General features: G+C 34.9%; 1 protein-coding gene across 1 annotated transcript; it reads left to right on the forward strand.

Annotated features, from left to right (window-relative positions):
* The first annotated feature begins 266 nt into the window (after positions 1-266).
* LOC134533127 (syntaxin-16) lies at positions 267-27,406 on the forward strand. The gene is made up of 5 exons (XM_063370405.1): positions 267-752; positions 7,791-8,042; positions 19,175-19,337; positions 21,395-21,654; positions 23,077-27,406. Exons 1-5 carry the CDS (start codon positions 672-674, stop codon positions 23,257-23,259), a joined length of 939 nt encoding a protein of 312 aa, XP_063226475.1. The 5' UTR covers positions 267-671; the 3' UTR covers positions 23,260-27,406.
* The last annotated feature ends 127 nt before the right edge of the window (positions 27,407-27,533 follow it).

Raw genomic sequence — 27,533 nt, forward strand, 5'->3', positions numbered from 1 at the left:
GCTTTGAAAGGTAACAATTAAAAAAAATTACACATAGTAAGATTAACGAGTATGTTGATTTTTTTCTTATACGTACATCTACAATGAATAACTTTTTAGACAATTTTTTTTCGATATTTAATTTTGATTTGGAACCACAATATTTTTGATTTTAGTTTCTTTGTGTGTCACTTGTTTATCCTACCTGAAATATTTTTGTTTTTGACTCTACACGCATATCCATGGTTTAACCTTTTTTTTTTCAATGACAATTGATAGTTGTTTGTTTATGTCAATGGCGTTGCAGCAAAAGTGCAGTATGTTTCAGTCGTGTGTGAATCTGACACTGATTTCTCTTAAACAACTAATTAAATCAATTAAAAAATATTATGTTTGAACGTGATGCAGATTATTACATTGAACACGTCACTACCCATGTCACGTATTTCAATTATTATAATTCGATCAATAAGTGGTTATGTGCACTTTTTTGAACTTTTTAAAACTAACAGATGTTAAGAAATTAAGTTTCTTTTTTTTTTTTGTCGTTCTTTACATATCACTTGTAAGATTATTGTTGTGATCTCTTTAGAGTTGTATTTTATTAACAGAACGTCATAAAAACCGTGCTCGATAATGTGTTCGTGGATCGTTTACTAACTTATCAAGTAAAGCCATATTACGTGAAGAAAATGACAACTAGAAGTTTAACAGATGTATTCGTGCTAATGCGCAACAATGCTATGCAAAGTAGGCATATTTATTCAGAACAGGTAAATATATATATTAAGGTTTAATGGGTTTGATAGTATTGATGTCATAAGTTCACTAATTGTCTAAAAAAATTCCTATAGCTTTAAAACTGGATTCACAATTCTTATGAACGGAACTTTAACGGTATACTGTACACATAGTCCATTGAAATGTTACATTTTTTAGGCCTTACCTTGCGTTTTTTAGAGGACGCAATTTTATTTTTTTGATGTGTAAGGGGGGGGGGGGGGTCAGTGTAAAGCTAAAACCAAGTTTGTGGGGTCGCCATTCTTGTCCCACGGCCGCCATCTTGAAAATAGGGGTTGAAATGGTTTTTACGATATATCTCTTAAACTATGTATTTGATAAAAAAGATTTGTTAACATTTTTTGTTGCAAATTAAATTCTCTACAACTTTGGTCCACTAACGTTTTGTCGTAGAACTATAAATAAAAAAGTTATAAGCGAAAATCTTCAGAAATTTGAGAAAAAATTTTATACTTATTCGATATAACTTTTTTTTTTAATCATTTTACGAAAAAATGATATCTGACCATTTTTGTAGATCGTTTTTTGAGGAACAACTTTTATTCGCATCATTTTTTCATTAAGTCAATAGCTAAGGTTTTACAGCGCTCCGAAGTGAGTACTATTTTTCAGTACTCTTAACTATACCTACCTATATTATACGTGTGTACTAATAATATGTCATCAGTTAAAGTTTTTTTTTGTTATTATAACTTTTTTAATTACAAATTTTGCAATATTATTAATCATTAATTATTGACTCTTTTTCACTCCATAACAGGATTTAACAATTATTGATTTTTAAAATAATTTTAAATCTGATGGTCGTTACTGAGAATACTGTTCAGGTAGAAAATACCCAAGTGACCATGAGGGAACAAAAGAACAACTGCCTGCTATTGTTATTATTATATATAACTACAAAATACATCAAATATGTACAAGAACACTTCGGGCTCTCTGCAAGCATTGTGTTTGACGGTTACTCAGACGACCCTGGGAACGTTTGCGCTGCACGAAAAAACACCAGTCGACAGAAGTAAAATTTGACAAGAACACCATACCGACATTATCACAAGAGAAATTTCTTGGTAATGAGAAGAACAAATCTAACTTTATTATACTTCTTAAAACTGTATTCTCGGAAATGGGTTTCACTGTTGACCAAGCAGAATCAGACCCAGACGCTCTTATCGTTCGCACTGCTCTTGCTGCATCTCCATTATTTAATACCGTTACTATTGTAGCTGAAGATATTGACATACTGATATTGCTCACAGCACTTGGCAGAGAACAAGCAAATGTATTTTTTTTAAAACCATCAAAAGGACGAACAGCAGAACAATTATATTGTGCATCAGGTTTTATGTACGGAAATGTCATTGCGGATAACTTGCTGTTTCTTCATGCTTTTTCCGGATGTGACACAACTTCAGCTCCTTACAATATCAGTAAAATGAAATTTGTGAAAAACCTGGAAAAACATTTAGAGTTTGCAAGTGGAACGGCTTTGTTTCTCAACAAGAGAGTTGACCCTGCTTTGCTCACTGTAATTGGTGAACTTTTTTTTATCTCTTTATACGGTGTTAATAAAGATGATAATTCTCTTGACAGGCTAAGATACAAACAATTCGCCAAGGCAGTGACAAAAAGTACATTTAACTTATCTTCACTTCCTCCAACACAAGACACAGCTCGCTTTCATACTTTCCGAGTCTACCATCAGGTCCAGTCATGGCTTGGTAATTATAATGATCCTGAAGACTGGGGCTGGAAAAAATGTGGAAAATTATTGATGCCAGTGCAGAACTCTAAACCTCCAGCACCCCCTGAGCTTCTAAAATTGATCTTTTGCAAATGCAAAGGAAACTGAGCCCCAGCCTGGTCCATCGAAACGACTGAGGACGGAGTAGTTCTAATTTAGAAAATTACCGTGGATTATGCCTATTGGGGATACCACGTAAAAAAAAACGTGCCTCTAGACTCTACCTCGTGGGTGGTGGGGAAAATTTGTAATTAAAAAAGTTATAATAACAAAATAAAAAAAAAACAATAACTGATGACATATTATTAGTACACACGTATAATATATGTATAGTTAAGAGTACTGAAAAATAGTACTCACTTCGGAGCGCTGTAAAACCTTAGCTATTGACTTAATGAAAAAATGATGTGAATAAAAGTTGTTCCTCAAAAAACGATCTACAAAAATGGTCAGATATCATTTGTTCGTAAAATGATAAAAAAAAAAGTTATATTGAAAAATATAAATTTTTTTCTTGAATTTCTGAAGATTTTTGCTTATAACTTTTTTATTTATAGTTCTATGACAAAAAGTTACTGGACCAAAGTTGTAGAGAATTTAATTTGCAACAAAAAATGTTAACAAATTTTTTTATCAAATAAATAGTTTAAGAGATATATTGTAAAAACCATTTCAACCCCTATTTTCAAGATGGTGGCCGTGGGACAAGGGTGGCGACCCCACAAACTTGGTTTTAGCTTTACACTGACCCCCCCCCCCCCCCCCCTACACATCAAAAAAATAAAATGGTGTCGTCTAAAAAACGCAACCCCAAATGTAACTTTTCAATGGACTAACATAAAGCAAGACAATAAGAAAAATTAACAATGCCTTTTTTTTAAACTTCTTGACTTCTTTTATAATCAGTCTGTAAGAGGGCGGCATTGTTTACCAGTAGTTACCCGTTTTAAATAATAATGTTAGGTACATTACAATTGCGTAAAGTAATGAGAATGGATGTTTAAGTTCATTAGCTATGTTGAATTAGCTTGTGAATTGTGTGATTGATTGATTAGGTTTGGTTGGCTGCCTTAAAAATACTGTAAAATCATGTGAATGGTTGTTTAGGTCAGCTGCATTATACATATGCTTAAATTGTGTGATTAGTTGGTTAGGTTAAGTTGGCTGGATTTTAAATTGGTAATTTTTAACCAACCATTCACACTATTTTAAAGTATTGTTGTACAAGTGGAAAAATGGGTGCAAAAACGATAGCCCAATTTATTAACTAGAGTATTATTTCCTAGCTTATATTAAGATTCTTAATTAAGTTATAAAAATTTAATTGTTGTTTGGGGGCAGCTGGGAAAGGGGGTACCTACATAGAGGAAGGGGAGGAGAGATCATGGGATGAAGCTCCAGAGAGAATGGAGACGAATGGAAAAGAGTAGGAACGCTTTCCTTTGGGGGACAGGGAGGGAGTGGAATGGGTTGGTTGAAGGAATGTTATGGGTGAGAGATGCATGGGATCTGAAGGGGGGGAGGAAGTGAGTGAAAAGGGAGGATATCTTTCTTGCCACCGGGTGAAAGCCCAATTGCAAATGAACATCAAATCTGATCTAATCTAAAATTAATTAAGTCTACAGTTTACTCTCCCCACGGAAGCTCGGCTCAACAGAGGCTCTCTCTACTGGTCGCCACGTAATGGCAAATCTGGATGACTACCTCAACACCAGGTCACTATCACTGACCCAATGGCAAACATGATGACATTCTTATCTTGTAGCACTCATGAATCGTGTGCACTGTCTTTGCACTCCGCAGGTTTGTAAATTTTGTATTTACTTTCGTGTCACTAAAGACTAAAAGTGCACAGGTTGCCTGTTGCTTCCATATCATGCCCTCAAAAAGTTTATGCAAATTCAACTCTTGTACCGCTAATGTATTTCACGGTGGCGCGTATAACCTTCCGCCACCTGTTCTCGGTGACGATAAAACATACAACACTTCCTCTCCCCCTTTCCGCCGCTTAAGCGGGCGGAAGTTCTTGACCGTCCAGTTCTTTGCCACACACCATTAAAACATAAATAATGATTGTATGCCCCACAAAATATTTAAATGGAATTTAAAAAAAATTATAGATAAATTTCAAAAGTAAATGAAACTTAAATTCTTCTTCGTTCTGGTTCTTTTCTTTCTGGAGTTCATCTCTCGTGTTACCAACCTGACTCGTTCTTCTAACAAAATTTACCACCTGTAAAAATAAATATTTACTTCACTTTTAAAAATAAAATACTCAGTTACTGAAATAAGGATTAATAAGGCAACTTTAAAAATTAAATACCTACATTAGGTTAAAATTAAAACATTCAGTAAGTGGTGGCAACCACCACAATGTGACTCACCTAATCAAATTATCTATAAAATGGTATCTACTGGTAAACTACTGGAAGTAGTGCAGTTTTGTGTAACAGAGGAATAAGAAAATAGTCAGGAATTAAGAAAATTTATTTTTATATTTTTGGGTAGAAGTTTCCTATCATGTATCCAAGTTCATCCCTTGATTCTGATTGCATGATCCTATATACAATGATCTTGTGGTACATGATTATGGCTATTTTAATTTAGTACAGTGAAAGATCCTAGAGATAAATAAACTTATTATATAATAATTACTTATGATCGTAAGTTGAATACGAAAAAAATCCCATAAGACCTGCATAATTTGTTTGGATTGTAATAGTAGAGTTTTTGTTTGGCCAGGATCTTTTGACGTACTCAATTAAAGCATCATGTACAACAGATTCAATATAGATAGTATTATGCCATTAGGATCAAGAGGTAAACTTGGCTATGTCATACAAAACAATTAAGATTTTTGTTTTATTATTTTCGTATGCATCCTTCTCGTCAATAATTACAGAAATAAAGAAGTTTGATATTTTTTGTCCGTGTTGTTGGACTGATTACATTCTCTTCTGTTAATCAATCATCAATTTAGCAGTGGTTCAACTATTATTCTATTTTTATGATTCCTGGTGTCTATTCTGTCAGATTCTTGTTCTGTTCCCAGGCTGTTGTGAATCCAGGTCAAGTTCATCAGTTCATAGCAGGACTACCAACCAAGGGCATGACATTCAGAATAAGTGTATCTAACCTTTTTTTTATTGTTATGCTACCTTTTCTTTAGGTTTTGAGTTATTTGAAATTTCTAATCATTCACACACCTTTGTATGCCAGAAACGTGTGACGTATGATCATATTGAAATGTTGCATAATAAAACTGTCTCTAGACTGCTGAAACACAAGTTTGACATTTATCTAAAGTTATTTTGGATACATTGGTCATGAATAACACAAACAAGTAGATATTCACATGTGGACTCATACCACATAAAAACAGCATTACAAAAATTACAGTTTGTTTACAGTCATTGGTGACAAATTTAGTCAATCCTAGAGAAAATGTGTAAAATATTCTAAGTTCAAAAATTAAGGGGAAAAAAATTTGCGTTATAAGTATACTGTCAAAAACTGTCAAACTTTCTATAAAAGCCTCTGTTTCTTGGCCATTTCTTTAAATATCTGCAACCAAGATTACAAAACATCCAAACTTGTAATAAAGATCACAGGCTTTTGTGGCCATTGGCTGGAGTTGCTTGGCTTCTGGTTTCTGTTTTAAATTCTATTGTTTTTAAATACTCTTGCCTGTGAGTTTCCTGTTTGGCTGCAGCTGGGAGCCAATCAGAGCCTTCCTTTATTCAGGTTTTGTGGTTGGTTTGGCCAATCGGAGCTGGGCTTCTGTGATTGTCAGAATCTGCTGGTCAATCAGTGGCCTCTCCTCTTCTTGTTAGCGGGGATTTTTGGCCATTCAAAATCAGTCTTTTGTTGGATGCAGAGCTAGGTTTAGAGTGTTTCTGAAGATTAGTTCCCATATTCTGCTTAATTTGTATCCATTATTTGTGTTTGATGGGTGTTTTAATATTTCCACTATCTTTTCGTTAATTGGAGGATATTGGGTGTGGTGTTGAATTAGTTGAGTTCAATGCTTCGGCCACTGATCAAATGTAGAGAGGATGGATACAAATTAAGCAGAATATGAGAACGGCTCTTCAGAAATGCTCAAAATCTAGCTATGCATTTTTTTAAACAAAAGACAGATTACCTCTGATTGGCCAAATAGCCCCACCAACCAGAAGAGAAGAGGCCACTGATTGACCAGCAGATACAGCCAATCACAAAAGCCCAGCTCCAATTCGCCAAACAAACCAGATAAACTGAATAAAGTAAGGCTCTGATTGGCTCACAGCTGTAGCCAATCAGGAAACACTCCTCTCTCAGGCGAGGATAATTTCTAAGGCCCTTTTAAGTGGCGGCTGCAAGGTTGCCTGAAACGTTGGACAATCTTCGCCTTTGATGCGGCTGTATGATTTAATTTATAAAACTGAATTAATATATTGTTAACACCAACTCATTTATTCTGTTTCTTTTTCATCACTGGCAACTTTATTTTGTTTTATTAAAATCCAAATAGAATAAAAATTCATTGTATGCAAATTATACTTTCAAACAGTGACTACAACCCAGAAACCAAGCAAATCCATTCAAACTTACACATTAGCAAATGCCAAAGTAGTTATTGCACAAAAATAAAATTTTTAATGTTCAAAATGAAGAAGAATTTAATGATCACACAATGCAATATTCATACATTAAAACAATGGAAAATGAGAATACATAATCCTCATGCTGTTCGTTATTGTTTTTTTCTATTTGCTTTAATTCACTTAGCATTGTTTTCAAAGTAATGTTGACTGTTGTCACCAATAATGGTAGCACATGATGTATTAATTAAACTGGTAATCATTTGAGACACAGACACAGAACAGTTTAGGGTTTCTGCAGAACTAATTAGGTGGTTCCTAGCTCAGAGTAATCAGGGAATCACCAGGTCTCTGCAAGTTTTTATATGTGCTTTCTGTAAACAACAACTGCATGAGAGTGCGTAGGTAGGTGGCTGTGGTCTCTGACATGTTGCGGATGTTGCAGTGAGTGGTACATATGTTGTCCAGAGCCTACTATACTATGCATTGTTGCTGCCCTCCCCCCGCTCTGTGCTCGGCTCCCGGGTGCGCATCTCGTTTCTGTGACGACTTCACTCGGGCCACAGCTCATCAGACACGCCCTAACGTTGTCCGGACCGATGACCGGAGACCCGGGAAATTTCGCGGATTCGTTTAGCCGCAAGCTAGGATGCGAACCTTCACACTCGCGGGTGCGTGCGCAGCGCGTGACGGACCGCATGTCGCTGGTGGGGCCCGACGCGGAGGGCGGGCTGGAGCTGCGGTCCGGCCGGGAGTCGCGCCTGCCCCCCGCGTGGGCGGACGGGCTGGAGGAGGCCCAGTACTGCCTGTCGCGACTCCGCTCCAAGGTGCAGGACCTGGAGGCCCTGCACGCCCGCCACCTGCTCCGCCCCACCCTCGACGACTCCTCCGGGGAGGAGCGCCAGATCGAGGCCCTCGCCCAGGAGGTCGCCCGGGTCAGTGCTCCTGATTGCCAATCCTCATAGCTGGGGTATTCCAAGCTTACGGGTGTGACATTCGAAAGAACCATTTAAAATAACTATCCTTAAAATATTATGTAAAAAGAAAAACTTTGTTGTTATCATATTTTATTTAGGTACAGTATCATGAAATGTTTCTTACTCTAAAATTATACATGGATTGACAAATTATTTAATTTCAATATCAAACTTCAAAGTCTCTTACGGATGTGACAGAAATGTTACCTCACTCTACATCCTGCTAAATATAATTTAATATTTCTGTGAATTTAACGAATAAAAAAACATGCCAGTACGTTAGTTGTAACATGCAAGCACAAGGAAGTAGGTACTTATGCACAATTGAAAAAGTAAAATTTTATATTTTTTTATTTTTGTTTAATTTTTTCCTTTCATTACGGGTGTGACACTGTTTCTTACGGGTGTGACTTGGTACACTTTTATGTAGTACATAACTGAACTGAACTATCATAAATAAAACCTAAATATTAATACTATATGCAATTTCTCTTTACAGAAAATATTGGTCTTTACACACTTTATTACATTTCCTCAAAAACATCATCTGTCAATAAAAATATGATAAGTTTTGTAAACTGTGGAAAAACAATGGCATACATCAGTTGTAACAAGCTAACATAAATAAGTATTTATGGACTATAAAAAAATTGGATAAAAATTAAAATTAGAATAGAAATGTCTGAAATGTCTCTAGCATTATGGGCATGACAGTTTCTTACAAGTGTGACTTAGTGCTTTCAACACAAAAACACCCTTAAAACACCAAGATATAAACAACATAAGTAGCCAAATCTTTCCACTATATGCTTGACATTTTTCTACATTTTCTCATAAACATCGACTCTTCTGGAAAATACAAATGAATACCTGTCTCCAATGATTTGTATGGTTGGTTCGGGAAGGATGGTGACTACCTGATCAAAGTTAACATAAGAAACATCATTGTCATCCGTCCTGTTTTCTTTAGCACACATTTTAAGAGCCATGACTTTGATTTCACCATCCTCTTCAACATTACCTTGACAAACACATACATAACAATATTGTATATTTTTCTTTTTTCCAGCTCTCATAAATTTCACCAATACATACTTTCCGTGTTTAAGGTTATGTATGGTAGGTGGTGACACAGTTTCAGTATCTTGTTCAAAACTTGTTGAATCATCTGAATCAGAATATACTTCACAATATCTTAATTTTCCTTTTCTTTTAGTGTCTGGGCAATCCAAAATATCACATCTTTCCAGTTTTGATGAATATGTACACCCCACAAGGACACTAATCTCATTGCAAAATTTAAAATGATGTTTAGATTGCAAGCACATTTTCCCATCTAGGTTCAAACAATTTTCTGGATTCTGAAATCAGATCACTTGATACAAAGAGAATATTGATGCCTTTGACAGATTTCCTTGAACATTCATAGAACTCTTGTGCAGTTATTACTGTGTTTCTCCTACTCTTTACTTGTTGCCAGACTTTTCTTTTTACCACTGCTCCAACACCATCCACAGCTCCCTTCCCATGGGAAGTAGGGAAAAAATTCCATTCGCCAACCAGATCATAATCATCTTTGAGGAAACACAATCCTGATAAGGTGTACCTATTTTTAAACTGTCCAGCACATCCGTCTGGAAAAAAATAGATGTGCTTAACATATGGATGATTTTCTTTTAAATCAGAGATGATGGTGTTAATGAATGTCCAAACCGAGTATTTGTTATGACTTAAGTCATCACTTATTACAGCATAACACTTTTTTTCACCATCACCAAGCCAGGAGCAACATGTGAAAATTGTGATCTGATTATGGCTCCAATGGACTGACTGAATTTCATCCTGATATGTGGCTGAGTAGTTCTCTGCAAAATCTATCTGTAGAATTACTTCATCTTTTGCTGGAGAGAGCTTCTTTTCTTCAAAATACTTAGTCTTTACATTCTTAACAAATGAATGAATTTTAAATGATGCTAATTGCTTTTGCACTTCATTCAATAGATCTTCAATTGATCCTTCTGTTTCCACCAGCCTTGGCCGTCCATCTACATCTGTCCACTGTTTCCATCTAACCTCTTTTGTCAAGTCAACGCCCCGCGTACTTGGTAAATTGAATATACTGTCTTCACAAGTTGTACAGCATCCTATCATACAGATTTCATTACCTATGTCACAACACATTTTACTTAATAGATCTTTGGATGTAGCAGGAAGATATTTTATTTTATTGCTAGCTGCCTGTAGCATAAAGTTAAAGTTTGCATGGTATCTGCAAACACACACATTGTGAGGAAGCTGTGATGAAGAAAAAACATGTTTTGGCGAAGCTCGTAGAATTTTAAGATATGGATGCTTGCATCTGGATTTTCAGACTTAAATAAACTAAATGCTTCTTTCACAGTCATTACCATGTTTAAACTTTTGCTTTGTCACTCTCTTTCCTGTAGAAGATTCAATAACTGAAGTGGTATCCTTCCTGCCAGGTGTTGTACGACTTACATCATCCCTCATGTAAAATTGTTGCACTCTTACTTTTAATTCTTCACTTACCTCATTCCAAGCCCGTTTTTGGTGATTATCTTTCTGTGACTGAATATTTGAAACATCTTGTACATCATTTGTGATCAATAACTGTGCGAAAACTGCAGATTTTTTGGCTGGACTAACAGGCAAAGATTTTTGAACTCTCCTTACAGCTTTGCCTAATGTCTGTACACATTTGTATGATCCTAAGGGTGAAGACAATGTTTTCTTTTGGCAACTAACCTGTTCTTTTTTCTTTTGTCTGCATCTTCTCGGTCGTTCAGTATTCTTGAGACGTTTTAATTTCAGCTTCTTCTTGTCATGTTTTAGTCTTTCATTCGCCTTCTCTCTTCTCTTCCTATCATGTTCTCGTTCTTTTTCTAAATAAACCTTCAACTTTTCTGGATCATCTCTCTGCTTTTGCCTCCATTTTCTTACATAATCTCTGGAATTCATCCTGAAAGTGAAAAATATTTCCATTATGTAGGTCTAAAATTAGTGATGGGCCGAGACTCGAAAATTCGAGTCGAGTCGAGCGAGTAGCATGAGCTCGGCTCGGCTCGGCATTCGAGTTTAATTTACTCGACGGGGCGAAACTCGAAAGAAAATTCGGGTAAAACTCGATGATAAAATATAATAAAATTGAATTACAATTCTTAATATCTCCTTACGTGAATTCGGGCGACACTAAAAATTACGTACGTAAGACCGAAACACGTACTTAGAAACAACGATGACAATCGGCCATATTATTTATATTTTAGTTTTACATATTGCCAACGTAACAGGTGTGACCACATAGCAAAGAAGACGAACACATTTTTAATAAACAAAACACGAATTAAATTTTATAATCATAATATCGGCACAAATATTTTTGTTTTTAGTAAATCCGTGCTACAATCGGCGCAACGTTATAATAATAAATTAACGGTAGCGTTATATTTGTGTTACAGAGCGCATGTTTGCGACCGATACGCCACCAATCACGAAATGGCATTTTAAAAAAAACTTTGTTTAATGGCTCCGCTAATTTTAGGAAGTGTAGGTTGGCCAACATGAATTTTTTTTCTTCCGTGTTTGTTTACACTATTACGTTCGGCGAGAAAGTGTAACTATTCAATACAAATACAAAAGCTTGGATTGGTTGGAAGTGCTAGCTTGCGATTGGCCGGCAACGTAACGGCGTTAGTCTTGTAGCGGCGTGGTGTTGTAGTGTTCTAACGGCGTTAGTGTTGTAGCAATCATCTTTAAATGTATTATATTTGCTATGGGAACGTTTATTATAATGTTGCGCCAATTATAGCACGGCCTTACACTTCCCATAAGTGAAAGTTTTCAAAAATGTTCCAAATGATTGTGTGAAACTTAACCTAACCTTCGCGCCTACAAGCCTAAATTATATTCATTGTTTTTTGACTCGTGAATGCTGCAGGCCGCAGCTGGCGTACGTTTACTGAGCAAACACTCACAATGTCAGGCAAAAATTCATCTTCTAGAGGTATCTTAGGATATTTAAAAACAGAAACAGAGGAAACTAAAGTACAGGAGGTTCATGAAAGCACTATCAGTCCTAGTACAAATACAGGAAGATCAAAAATTTGGGAATTTTTTGAAAAATGTGAACAGTATTCAATATGCAAATGTTGCAAAAAACATTTGAAGACACCATCATCATCTACCACAAGCCTGATCAGACACTTGGATTCACATTTACACTTGAAACGCAAGTATGAGGAAATGTGTGTAGCTAAAAAAGAGGCTATGAATTTATTGAAGCGGCCTGTTTCATCCCCTATTACACAAGCAATGAATTCAAAAGTAATGCTTTCATCTGACAGTCCAAAATCGCAAAGTATCACAAATAAAATTGGTCGCATGATTGCGCTTGATTATCAACCATTATCTATTGTAGAAGATCGTGGCTTCAGAGAATTAATTGAAACCCTTGAACCTCGATACCATATCCCAAGCAGGAACCATTTTTCAAGGTCTGTAGTACCAAAATTGTACAGTGACACTCGCAGGATTATGGAACAAGCGTTGAGCCATGATCTCGAAACAGTGAAATCAGTGTCTCTTACAATAGATTTGTGGACTTCAAAAAAGCAGGAAGGGTACATTTCTGTGACATCTCACTTTCTTACTCGTGACTTTGCAATGCAGAACCGCACATTAGAATGCTCCCACTTTCCTGGTCAACATACAGGCACAGCTATATATCAGAAGTTGTGCCATTTGACATCCAACTGGGGTATTAGTCTGTCTTCAACTCAGATTCCCATCTACGTAGTGAGTGACAATGCCAGAAATTTGAGCAGTGCTCTAACTGGGAAGCCTTTAGTTCATTTGAATTGTGTTGCTCACAATTTACAGCTAGCTATTAGTGATGCTGTTGCAGAAGTTGGATTGGACAGCGTTTTGAAAACATGCAGGTCCATAGTAGGCCATTATAAGCATAGCACAAAATCAAGAGAGAGGCTACAATCAATTCAAAAAAAATTAAGTTTACCAGAGCATGCTTTGATTCAGATGATAGACACAAGATGGAACAGTACATATCTTATGCTTGAACGCCTACATGAACAAAAAGAAGCAGTGTCTGCAGATTTGCCTAACTCTGGCAAGGAAAGTTTGACAGCAAATGAATGGAACTTGATTGCAGCGTACGTGAAAATTTTGCAACCTCTCTTCTTAGCTACAAAAGAACTGTGCAAAGAAAGTGTACCAACTCTTTCAATGGTTCGTCCAATTATTTATAGCATTGAAGGATTTTTGAAGAATTATGTAACCTCGAAAACTGGAGTACAAGGAAGTGGCATTACATTGGCACGAGCATTGCAAAAATCATTGACTGCTAGATTTCAATACATAAGGGACTCTCATACACATCTGCTAAGTACTGCCTTGGATCCAAGATTCAAATGTATCACAATGGAAAATCACGAAATTGTTCTTGCAAAACATTTGTTGACTGAAGAAATAAGAAAGAAGAAAAGTTCTTTACAAGTTGGTAACAAATGTTCTAGGAAAGAACAAGCTATGGAAGAAAAATGTGCATCATCATCTTCAGCAAACAACTCTCTCTGGGGTATCTTTGATTTGAAATCAAAGCAAACACAGCCTGCAGAAGAAGATGATGATTCAGTGAAGAAAGAGGTAGGAAAAAATAAATGTTTAAGCTATAGTAGAACTCCTGTGTTACCCTTTTATCAGAACAAAAATACATTAATAATATATTAGGCAGTAATTTAACATTCAGGTATCTCTTTTCAATACAAGCCTTACCTTAAATTTTTTCTCAGCATAGATGGCAATATGCAAGAACAAAATTTTGTGGCTTAATGGGGGGAAAAAAGGGTGGTTCCATATTTTTATGTATTTAAGGAGGAAGTTTAATTCAAGGGAATGTGGTTTTACTGTATTTGTATTATTTCTGTAGGCCTAGTGATTTTACAGTTACACCATATTTTTTTCTTTTAGGTTCATGATTTTCTGGATGGTGCAGTAATTGGTCGAGATGAAGATTCACTTGAATGGTGGAAATCGTGCAGAAATTACCCCCATCTAGCTGAGCTAGCAATGCACTATTTAGGCATTCCAGCTACTTCAGTAGCTAGTGAAAGGTTGTTCTCTAAAGCAGGACTCACCATTTCCACACGACGCCAAAACTTGTCCTCGAGCCTTGTAGAAAAACTGGTTTTTCTTCACGATAATTTGTGATTTTTTATTTTTTATTTTATTTCTGCAGATAACATGGTAGATTGTATTTTAAAAATTTGTGACTGTGACCTTAAAATATTACTTCTTATAGTTATACGCTTTCCATAAAAATATTTTTAAATATGTACTGCTAGGAATATATTTTTTTCATTATGTTTTGTAGGCTGATACGACAGTCTTTAATATTCTCTTTTATAGGTGGTATAAAATAATCAAAATGATTACTGTACAATATTTTAATTTTTTACAGTTTCATTTGTTGCTTATTTGAAATTGATTTAATTTACCATGTAAATAGTTAACTGCACTATTGGAACAGTTTTTGTATAACTATTAACATATTTTTCAATTTTTATAATGAGTTAATTTACTGTGATTAGTAATGTAACTAGTAGTATGATGCTCTACAGAATACCTCAATTATTGAATTGTATTATATCAGTTAAGAATTTATTCTAAATGAATTATTTGTATTAATACTTGTATTTTAAATATATTTGATTAAGTGGGCCATAATATAACAAGATAACCATCTAAGGACTCTTAGCAGTAAAGTGCAAATATTCAAGCTCGACTTAAGTGTCAAAGATTCAAATAAAAATTCAGACTCAAATCGACTCGACTTGAATTTATGATCTACAAACTCGACTCGAATCGACTCGAACTAATTATTGTAAAATTCGACTCGACTCGACTCGACTTAAAAATATGCAGGTTCGTACATCTCTATCTAAAATCACTGTGTACATTCAGCACATAGTATGTAATATACACAAAAACATGAACAGCTATGTAAGGGTGAAAAAACCAGAGGTTTTTCATTATTACGGGTGTGACACATTTTAAAATTTTTAAATAAACATTTTTATTATCTGTCAGTGAATAATTCTTTGCTTAATTACACAAGCACATGCCTAACCTCACTTTCACAAAATGTTTTCACTTTATTTCAGACTAGGACATAGCTACAAAAACTTTAGTACTTTTTTTTATTACAGGTGTGAGACTACTACATAGTTAAAGTTTTTCACCAGTAACTAAATTATATATTTACCTGCACTAATAGTTTCCATGTAATTTCAAAGCCGAGAGTTTCTGTGTAATGTCCTTCTTGAAAATAACCTATTAAAAATTGGAGGGAAACTTCAGGTTTACCAACAAAAGCCATACAACTTTACTTTAATGATGTACTTGACAGCTGAGTCACATATTCACTAAATAAAACAAACTAATACATACAAAATATACCAAATAAGTATATTTATATAAAATGTAGATATCAGTGTTGCAATTAATACAAGTTTCAGAGAAAATTACCAAAATTAATTTTTTTGGGTTAAGGTTCACTCGTGCATGGAATTACCCAGCTCTCAAATTAATCATTAATATATATTTTTTCTTTTTTTAGTTTACAGTCTTAAAGGTTAACGGTAAATCTGTATTGTACGGATTAGCGCCAAAAAAAATCGTAAAAATATGAAATAACTTTCATTATATGCTATCTTACGTCCTCTTTTCAGAACCGCCTGCGGAGATTAAAAATTCCAATTACTTTTGGAGATATCGAATTTTTTAATATTCATTTTTTGGCGATTTTTTTAAAAAAATTTTTAAAAAATCCGAAAATACCTTTATTCTGTGCTCTTTAACTTCCTCTTTTCATTAAACCCGGCGGGTATCAGAAATTCCAAATACTTTAGGAGATATGGAATTTTTTAATTTTCGTGATGTGCACTGATGCGGAGTTCAGCGGGAAGCCTACGATTCACACATCCTTCTGGACATACCCGGATACTCACGTTGGCAAGACTTCTTTTCTTAAAATTAGCAAGAAGTAATTAAAAATACTTTAAAACACTGTGGATGGTTGGTTATATTAGGTAAGTATAGCTACATTAAAAAAACTGTAAAATCATTTTATGGTTGCTTAGCAAATAACTTTTTAATATGTAGCTATCCAGCGCTAGGAAACCGTTAACATGATTTCACAGTATTTTTAATGTAGCTATCCTAACCAAATCAACCATCCACAATGTTTTCAAGTATTTATAATATAGCTAACAATACCTAATTGACCATTAGTTTTCATGAGTTGCATATTTATTTACAATAAACAAAAAAAAAAAAAAACCGAAGATGCACGATCGGGCGTTCGCCTCTCGTCTGTTGAAAGAAGGCTTGCCAACGTGAGTATTCGGGTATGTCCAGAAGGATGAGTGAATCGTAGGCTTCCCGCGTTCCCATTGTTGCTTGTTTACAAGTATGATATTTTTTTTTTTCGCGACGTAGTTGAACGACTACATCACGTAAAAAGAAAATTACGTGAGTTCCTACTGTTCATCCTTTTTCCCGGTTTGTTAGGTCAGGTCAGCTACATTATAAATACTTTAAAACTAAACAACCATTAAAATTAATTTTTATTATTTTTAATGTCCGTTCAGTTTCAAAGTATTTATACTGTAGCTGACCTGACCTAATCTACCTTTGTTCCGTTTAGTTAGGTCAGGTCAGTTACATTATAAATACTTAAAACTATACAAGTAAAATTAATTGATATTATTTTTAATTTCAGTTTATTTTGAAGTATTTATCATGTAACTAACCTTACCTAATGGAAAATTTCTGTTATTTATGCATTCACGCACACACGGCAAAATATAAAATGGCGCCTGTTGAATGATTACATAGGGCTTGTATTGCAAAATAAGAACGGCGATATCTCCTAAAGTAATTGGAATTTTTAATCTCCGCAGGCGGTTTTGAAAAGAGGACATAAAAGAGCATATAATGAAAGTTATTTCATATTTGTACGATTTTTTTTGGCGCTAATCCGTACAATACAGATTTACCAGGTTAACTTCTTAGATTATTATTTTATAATTAGACATCATAACTGAAATTTTATAGTTTATTCTTAATGAAAATAAATACTTATAAGTTATGATGTATGCATGTTTAAGTCGGATCATTTGGGACTGGAGCGGATCCGGGGTTAAAAAATCTATCAACAATGCCATGTGCATTTGTTCACAAATGGTACTCAGAAATTTATGTTTTTGTTGAAACTATAGACCGTCTCACTCTTAGATTGCAGTGCACAGCTTATGTTGCATGCTGTTGCGAAATCTCTAACACAATATGAATTTCAGGATGTGTATTTTTTTTTAAAATTCTGATTCCACAAGAAGTATTTTAAGAACTCATATCGTAATTTATATTTTATACTTTCACTCTTATAAATTTGTAATAAATAGCCACTATTTTTTTAGTTTAACTCACAACAAGAAACTGTTCACACACATTCGTTGGTACAAATTCATACGTTAATTGTAAAGTTAACTTAATAAATAAATTAATAACAACACATATCTTTTAATTAATATCGCTACAGTTGACCAAAGCTTCCATAGATGTGTTCACAATGATGTTTTTTGAAAAATACTCAGATACTTACAACATAATCTTAAGTTCCCTCCCACGTAGCCTCCAGTGTAATTTATTTTCTGTGTTCCACCATCCATAGTTTACATTTATGTAATCCACATATGAATAAATAACCTGTCAAAAGTGTAACTGAAATGCGTCACCAGACACAACGCGTTGCTTGGTCGCGAGACACTGCACTAACTGGCAGGCTGGTTTTCAGAAATGTGTGTCGAAGGAAATAGCTGAACTAAGGAAGCCTTTGGCTTTGAACGTGCTTGCAGGACAGAATCCTACTTCTCCAAACACATGGCCTGTTTACGAAGCAGTTTTGGAACGAGCCTCAGTTACAGCACACTGTTGCACTAAGAAGACAAGTCTTCACAGCTATGGCCACAAAAACTGTAGGATCGATTGAGATGATGTTGCTTTTAAAAACTAATTCTATTCCTTGTGACCATCTTTCATGCTTATGAACTCCATCTAATATTAATAGCAAAAAACTTTGCTGCTGATCAACTTTTTCTTGCGTGAGTTTCTTATTTAAGAATAGTTCTACAACTGAAACATGGAACATTTTTGTCTGGAGATTTATTCGGTGACATCCTATAACATTAATTTATTAAATAAATTTTAAAAAAAATTAATACACCTGTAAGTTAAATTTTTTATGTAATTCATTTTGGAATACTTCAAATGAGTTACAAGTGAGAAAGTAACATTTAAAAATAAATTTTGGGCCACTTAAAATGTCATTAAGTATGCAAAATATATATTGCCTTATGCATATTTCGATGCTATTCAATATGCAAAAACACTAGGTATGTCCAGAAAATTTTTTTTTAATTTGTATGATATATGGCAACAGCGCACTAAGAAACAAGGACAGTGCGAACTGCAGTTGGCATGTGTTAGAGAAAGCACCCATCTACATCCACACTGCAATCTAAGCGTGGGATGCTGTATAGTACATGCGAAGTATTAATTTGTTATAGAACTTTCATGGGATTACAAGGAAAATCCACTAAGTTCAGGTTTTTATTTTGGCAGATTTTTGTGTTTGGCATTTTGGCAGATAAGTGTCAATAATTTTCTGTGCACATTCTTAATTATATAATTAATACATGTGTACCAACATTTTACACAATATACTAACACAAAAATTCATTTCTCTCAAAACTTTGATTTATGGTCTTAGTGTGTTTTCCTTGTATGTCCACTTAATTAAATCCACTAGTAAAGAAATATCAAATGCTTACTACATTTAAATTTAGACATGCAAAGTGCAGTTACATTTTATAACCTCAACAACAACCAGCTGTTTCCGTCATGACTCAGCAAATTTAGTAGTTCTATTGGCATTGCGGTTAGGGCTTATGCACTGTGTATCCACACGCATGATACGTGGATGTGCTGTACAGATGTTCGGGACCGCACACAAGGTCATCCAGCAGATCCGGCGCCAGAGCAGCGACGGCAGCCAGCAGGAGAAGAAGCTGTCGTACAACGTGGTTTCGTCACTTGTCGCGTCCTTGCAAGACCTGTCAGTACAGTTCCGCAGCTCCCAGAGCTCCTACCTCGCGAGTGAGTGGCTCCGCCCTCTCGCGTTACTGCGGGTGCCTGGATGTACATGGTATTAGGGATAATTTATCAGGGGTCGGGGAATTCTATGTACCCTGGAAAAGTCCGGGAAAACAAAAATATTTCTAAAATTACTATTAGGGCTGAGCCGATCATTCTGATACCGATCATTTGCGCCAATCATTGCTGATCAGACAAATTAAGAACTATATAGCTTGTTTGATGTTAATAATAAAAATCTAAAAAAAAAAAAAAAAAAAAAAATGAAAAAGTTACTTTATAACTTACCATTTATTTAACACTTCTGACAGAAGACAATTTGTTCATTGGTTTTTAAAAATGAACAGTAATATAATTTAAGCTAATTATTTCCTATTTCTACTATGTCTAGACCTTCCCACCCCACAAACCAAAATACCCATACGACACTTTTCACAGGTCTTGAAAATAAGTGCTTTATAATATCTACAAAAGATTTTCGAAATAAATAACTAAATGCTACTGCAATACCAAGAGTGCAACACAATATGCAATACAAAAATTCAGTGACACACATGGTAATTCTTGATGAATTGTTTTGAAAATAAACAGTATATCATCTGTTGATATTTAAGATTTACTTTGTTAACCACTGCACACAAAACATTAACACTTGACAACTCTTTGTGGGTTAGTTTCAAAATAAATACGTACAACTTTGCATCTTTAAGCTAATTCAGTATTTATTAATTTTGATTTATCATGTAATGATCTGCGTTTGGTGATCGGTAAATAATTTGCAGATCGGTACCAATGTCGATGAGTTAAAATCGGCCGATTATTGTGATCGGTGATCGGCATCGGCCCAGCCCTAATTACTATACATACTATGAACCAAAACACGTTCTCACTTGCTGGTAAAATAAAAAAAATTTCAAGTTGTTTATGAAAACATGTTTGTTTCTCCTGTAATTTTTAACTCTATCTCACTTTGCAAACATGACAGACAAGACTGCATTTAACAACCCACAATAGACCTTATCACATGTCCCACGATTTCGACTAATTGATAGGCACTGATCTTTGAATAGCATGTCGCTGTGATGTATATCAAAGCTGATACTTTGGCGATTTCGAATAATCAATGTGGGCAATTAGACGGGAAAATTCTTGTAACTTCCATGGCGTGCCGTGATCATTTCATTATTATTATTTTGTGGTATTTGTAAGTTAAAAAACTACAGTTTTTATTTTTTTTTACTTAGATCGTGCATAGAAATTACAATCAGCTAGAACTTTTAATAACTTTGAAGGGTGAAATGAAACATGGTACAGATATGTATTTGTATTAACCATCCTTTACTACATGTAATTGTTTACCCTTGGAATGAACACAACTTTATATTATATGATCATACTTTTGTATTAAACAAATTACTTACCACTCATATTATGTAATTTCTAGGGGCTGAAAAAACACTTTATATTAATTAGAATTGTATATTAAGGGGCCCGCCTCATCAGGGGTGTATGTGTGTTAGTGAGGCGGGATGATAAGTGCGACGCTCTATGGTATATCTAGCGCGGTATCGCCTCTATGCGCAAGGCTCTGAATTGACGCGTAGTCTTCTCGTCGTCACAGGATAACTGTGAAATTTTAGCGGTGACCGCAACATTATATGGCCGATAAATGAAAATAAAGGTGTAATGCAAGTCCCTTAAGTGCTTTTAATAATCTGTACTGGTTGTTTTACGCCTAAAGTTACTCTGAAAACATGCGTTTTAGCCATTTTAACTCTTCTAGAAATACAGTTTAAAAACATGATCCAAAATTAAAAGTACTTTTCGGCCCTCAGCGAACTCTTAAATCCTTTTCGTAAGCAGACTCCACTTGGATATCTTGAGTAGTTATGAAATCGCGTTGTTTTTCCTGAAGCTCTGCGTACCGTCTGTGTGACCAGGTAGACGGGCCCCTTAACAGTGTTTCACTTTAGCGGAATGTCTTTAAATTGTCCTGGATGAAACACGTGGCAGGCAGAGGCCGTGAAACCGTGTGTGACGGGAGCGTGGCGTGGGCGCAGAGCTGGACTCCCGGGAGGAGCGGTCGCGGCAGTACCTGAGCGCGGAGCTGGAGGAGGCGGGGGGCGGCCAGGACGACCTGGACCTGGTGTTCGGCATGGCGCCGGCGTCGCGCGGCGTCGCGCAGCAGCAGCTGCTGCTGCTGGAGGAGCAGAACACCCGTGCCGTCGCTCGGCGCGAGGAGGAGGTGCGCCAGATCGTGCGCTCCATCGCCGACCTCAACCACGTCTTCAAGGACCTGGCCCACCTGGTGGCCGACCAGGTGCGTCCGCATCCGTCCGCATTCCCCCCTTCCTCATCACAGAGATGCGCATTGGTTAACATGTTACTCTCATGAAACTTTTTTGCAAGTTTAAATAATTATTTGAATTTAAGTATTTATTCGGATGTTGTGTTGTGTCGTCGTCTTGTATTTTTGTCTTACTATTTGTTTTGTTCTTTGTAATTTTTTTGTTCTAGTATTTGTTCTGTTCTAGTATTAATGATGTTACTGTATTTGTTTTGTACGTGTCCTAAATGTTGTGCCCACCGTTGGAGCCTTGTGCTGTTGGTGTGGCATGTTACAAATTAAATAAATAAATAAATCCCAATATTCTTTTTTAATAATAGGGCTTTTGGGGGTTGTGATTTGGGGGGTGGGCAGGTGGAATGGGGTGATTGCCTCTCATCACTCTCCTCCCGTAGGACTTCCCATTGGCTGGCTATCGAGGGTCAACTGTTTTAAAATCGCAGCTTTTTTTTGGTCCCTTCTCCTATGGGTGTACTGTAAAACATTTTACCGATCACAAGTAATGCAGCAGGACCAAGGGTTGGACGTTTTGCAATTGTGGCCGTTCGAGTCTTGAGAATTACTTTGTCAGTTCTGCCTTCCTCTCTTGTCGTGTACGACACCTTTTAGAACACTTCTTCTCCCTTCCGTTCCTTTCCTTGTGCAACGTTTCGGGGCTCTAGATGCTGATCTTGCTATTGTGGCTGGCCGTGCTTCTCTTCAAAGCTGTAGCTCAGCACAATAACCATGCAGTTTGCTAGTAAACAACAGATAGTGTTTTGTGTTAACACTAAGAAAAAATAATGAGTCGTTATTCAGGACTGTACTGTTTTGTAGACTCAATAAGTAAATATCAGCATATAATAAAGGTTTTTTTTTTTCCCCAATACTTGTAACTGTCTTAACCATTCCAATAAGGTAAGTTTCACATTATTTGAATGGTAAAGACATACATTTTATTGGGGAACATGTGAGCTGAAATGCATGAAAATTAACAAATATAAAATTGTTATATGACATTAATATAATGGGTAATTAAATTAAAATTAATTTATGTTTTTGAAATTTATTATGTTTGAGAATCAAATATTAAACTGCTAACCTAAAGAAATGTTAGTACTTCCATAAAATATGGCATCAAATAGAGCAAGCAAACATAGGTATATTATGTAAAACCTAGAACATATATTAAGTAGTATGTAGGCTTAAAATTTTCTGTTTCATACATATATGTATTACTTTGAAATTTGTAGTTTGTTTACTAAAACAGAATACAAATGATCTTTAAAAACCTTTGACTATAAGAAAACTAAAATTTCATTTTAATGATTACTGTACTGACTTTGTGACTACACCCCTGTCAACTGTGATGCTTGAATGATGATGTCATCTTGTGTGTTATGTTGGTAATGATAGGGTACGATTCTGGATCGGATTGACTACAACATAGAGCAGACACAGTCACAGGTACATCAGGGCTACCAACAGCTGCAGAAAGCAGACAAGCTCCAACGCAAGAACCGCAAGATGGTGTGCATCTTGATTCTTGCCACGTCGACGATCCTGTTGACCATCCTGCTGATCATTGTCAAGACATAGCTAGTTTGTTCCACTTCTTGGTGCTTTGTCCTCATCTTACAACGCAGACGCCGGCGACACGAGTGTTGCAGGGAAGAAGTGTTCTAAGAACGGCTCGTAACGGCAGCTTGGCAATGTCATTCTTCTGGAAAATATATCCAGGAATGATGTATAAGAATGTACAAATTGAATCACAAGACTGCAGGTGTGTCATGTATTTTACCCACTGTACTCTGTTCCTTATAGACAAAACCACTGCGAAAAAAAATTTCCTGTTGTGTGCAGTTCCCAGGTGTTCAACTTTGCATGTATGCATTCCTGATTGTTGCTTAGAATGTAGTTGGTAAAATAAAACTGCTTGAAATTCCACCTAAATGCTGACTAAAAAGTTTGGTTATTGCAATTATTCTGTATTTTAGTTTCAGAAAGCCCAATAAAGTTTATAATTAATTATTCATGTACTTTAAAATACAATTCTAAACAAATGTTCCACCCCTAAACTGTAGTAACTTTAATTTACACTTCCTAATATTCACACACAAAGGTCAGGCTGATTACAAAGGGATAAAAGAAGTTTTATGATTATAACATGTATTATTTTCAAATTAATTTTGTGTATTAAAATTTGTTTATCATGGTTGCTACAGGTCTAAAAAGCTAGGACAAGTCAGGGAATTTAAAATGGTCAGGGATTTTCGAGAAATGTTAGGAAAATCATAACATAACATCACAAAATTCTGTTGATTTTCCTTCTTTTTTTGAATTCTCAGGCTTTTTTTTTTTCTGTAAACATGTAGTTCAACGGGAAAAAAAGTATTCACATATGTTTACATACAAGTTCAATAGCATCTACCAATAGTTTCAGGAGAATCTATAGTACATTTGCAAACATTTATTTTGATTTTAAACTGCGTTAATTTTACGACGTGGCTATTTATTTTTATGGGCGTGTGGCGTCAATAAGTAATCCAACACTGAATTTTTTACAATAATTCTGAAGATTACCAACATCTGTGGATTAATAGAGATAAATTTACCTAGAAATATGTATTCAAAAATTATGATAAAATTTAAATTAATAATTTATGTTGTGGTAAGGAGATCAAGATCAAAGTGTTTTCAAGGAGAATATAATTATGGTTTCTGCAATTAGGGTTTATGTGTTAATATTAAACAAAATATATGAAACGAGAAACCAGATCGCAAATGGTAAAAAATGGAGAAGAGTCTAGCGACAGCAATGCTACCTTCCTGCAACTGGCAACTGGCAACTGGCTCGTTCCGGGGCCGGCTGCCGCACCGCTCACGCTCGTTCCGGGGCCGGCGGCACGATCATATATGTCATCTGAAACTTTTATTTGTCAAATATGGCCTCGTGGCTGAACGCTTAGCGGCGCTATCATCTGATCGTAAAGTTGCCGATTCGAATCCCGGCAAGTGCGAATTTTTTTTTGTACTTGTAAAATTAATACGAGCACGTATAATTTCAAAAGTAATAAATATATTTGAATAATGAATGCAAATAAAAGTAAATTTATTAATTAAATTGTAATTTTCAGATAAGGACATGATAACTAATGGTCAATTAGGTTAGGTTAGCTACATTATAAATACTTTAAAACTTTGTGGACGGTTGATTTGGTAGGATAGTTACATTAAAGATACTTGGAAATCAAACATCCAGGGGGTAGGCGCTCCCAATCGGCCAACTTCGGAGAGGATCGGCAGTTGCAGGACGGTAGCATTGCTGTCGCTAGACTCTTGTAAAAATGGCATCAGAAATCATTAAAAAAATAAAAAAAATAAAAAACTTAAAATCAGGTAACCTCAACTTGAGACAATTACAACCTTAAGTAAACACAAAATAAATAACAATAGTTTATTTTATTTGTTATTTAAATTACGTTACAAATTTGGTTTTACCCGTAATTCTATTAAGTATTCAGTACTGTTAATTTTGAATTTTGCCATCAAATTTTGAGGTTAGGTAGCTATAATTGGCAATTCATAACCAATCATTCAACTGCATTCAAAGTATTTGTAATGTAGTTAACCTAGCTTAACCAACAGTCTTCACTATATTTAAATATTTTAAATGCAGCTAACCTATTCAAACTGAGTTTTTTTTATCAAACTATAAATGTAATATGAAAGCTAACCTAACCACTCAGTGGTACCTAAACTACTTATGAACAACTTGAATGATTGGAAATTGTGTCAGGGAGTAAAATTGCAACTTATAACTTTTTCTCCGGAAAAGAGTCTTTCCTTCAAAATTACCAATAATTAATTTCAATAGGGTGAGTTCTACTAAGTAAAAAAAATATATATATTATAGATGAGGTTAAAGTTCTTTGATTTTGTTTTCTTCCGAGAAGAGGTTTTATCATGTAATTATTAATTTATTTTGGTATGCATATGTTTTAATATGAAAATGGGGCATTTTAACGGCAGACACAATTTTCTTTTCCTGCAAAAAAAAAACATTCATCATTAAGTGGTGCCGCAGGATTGATTGTGTCTGAAAGGTAAGGAAATTTGTCAATTCAGATCTGGAAAACCTGGAAAAGTCTGGGAATTTTAACATTTTTCAAGCTTCTAGCAATCATGTTCATGTACGTGTGTTATATTTATGCACACTGTAAACAAGATACACAGATGTTTTCGTAAATAATTTTTTGTTTTGATTTTGAATATTAACACTTAGTGTGTGATATTTCTGTAAAATGTTACATTTACAGACAAAACTCCTGTTGGTTTAAGATGTATCCATCCATAATTATTATTTTTGATTTAATGATGATCTTGTAAAATAGTGAAATGTGCTTCCCTATTTTCCTATTCATTAATTTCTGAATGTTTTTGTTGACTTTTTTTTAAATCGAATTATATTTTTAATCTTGAAACATAAATATGTACCTGCAATAAATCAGGCCTGTGTACTTGTGTTTTAAAGCTTCCTAAAATATTAATTGTAATGTATAGAGTTTATATATGATAGCATTTTCATTATGTTCTGAATCACTTTAAACCCAATTTTAAATTTTGAAGTTGTTGGAAACATTTATTTAATGTAGGTCATGGTAAAATTTAAAGCCAAGGAAGACATACATTTGAATGTATGGCTTGTGTTTAAATGCACACTTTGGAATTTGTGCTCAATAGGTACTCTAAGCTTACCTGCAATGTAAAATTTAATTGTTTTGTTGATTAAAGTGTTTATAAATATTTAAAAAGTTGTATTAGAGGACAAAATTTAACTGTACTATCCATCTGTGAAAAAGTTCATTATTTATACTCTCCCGATGAATTTTACAAATGGAAAATAAGATAGCACATAGTGTATGTGTGTAAGTGGCAGTGGCACAACATTTGTTGCAGAATATGCTTCTGAATGGAATATTCCTAGAAATTGCCATAAATCAAAAATAATTAATAATTGTACGAACATACAATAACAACAAGGAATGCCAAGTTATCTGTGATAAAAATGCAGCTTTTACTGCAAACTGCATTTGAAAATAAGTTTGAAAAATAACAAATTACAGATCAAAATCAAAGGCAGACATTTGCACCACAGTTGTTTCAGTTTGCCACTATGAAAAAATTAATGGTCAAAAAACTGTCACTAATATTTATTTCTGGGATGCTTTAAATTTAAACCCATTGTTTTAGGTCAAGGCAAGAGAGCAAGTTCTTTGATTGGCTGTGTTTCGTGTTGTTGGGTTTTTCACAATTACTTAGATGTTTGTAATTGTGCTTTAATCAAAATTATGCTTTTCTTTTTAACTTACATATTGATGGGGAGAACTGTAAAAGGTATGGTTTTACAGAATGGGCATTAAATGAAAAAGGAGAAACCTAAAACTGTATACATGAAGATTGTAATATTGTTACATTATACATGTGCTAATGAGTTTAGGTACCTGTGTTAAGAGTGATATTTACATAAATAAATTATTGTTTAGCTGAAAAACTATTTTGAGATAGTTAATTAGTGAATTTTGTATTATTTTTTTATATGTTGACACATTATATCTGTGAGCCAAGGTGAACCTGTGTTGTTAATTACTTAATGTTTGCTTCTGTTTTTGCCCAGCTCAATGAGAGTACATATTTAAAGCCTTTATGTATGTACATATTGTGTACATTAAAAACCTTAACTTCATGTTGTTTTGATTTATTTCAGGTGTAGCTCAATATTCTCTCTCTCTCTCTCTTTTTTTTTACGAGGGTATTTTCATTGTTTTTTAATGTCCCCTGTGTTTGTGAATAACCAATATTTGTGTCCAGGA

The sequence above is a fragment of the Bacillus rossius genome, chromosome 6, assembly GCF_032445375.1.
Source record: "Bacillus rossius redtenbacheri isolate Brsri chromosome 6, Brsri_v3, whole genome shotgun sequence".
NCBI lineage: Eukaryota > Metazoa > Arthropoda > Insecta > Phasmatodea > Bacillidae > Bacillus > Bacillus rossius.

What these genes read in the sequence shown, in the direction of transcription:
- LOC134533127 (XM_063370405.1), top strand. Translation starts at nt 672, where the DNA reads ATGACAACTAGAAGTTTAACAGATGTATTCGTGCTAATGCGCAACAAT. An exon ending in GGCATATTTATTCAGAACAG is followed by an intron (nt 753 to 7,790) that starts GTAAATATATAT and finishes GTGCGTGCGCAG; the next exon opens with CGCGTGACGGACCGCATGTC. An exon ending in CCCACCTGGTGGCCGACCAG is followed by an intron (nt 21,655 to 23,076) that starts GTGCGTCCGCAT and finishes TGGTAATGATAG; the next exon opens with GGTACGATTCTGGATCGGAT.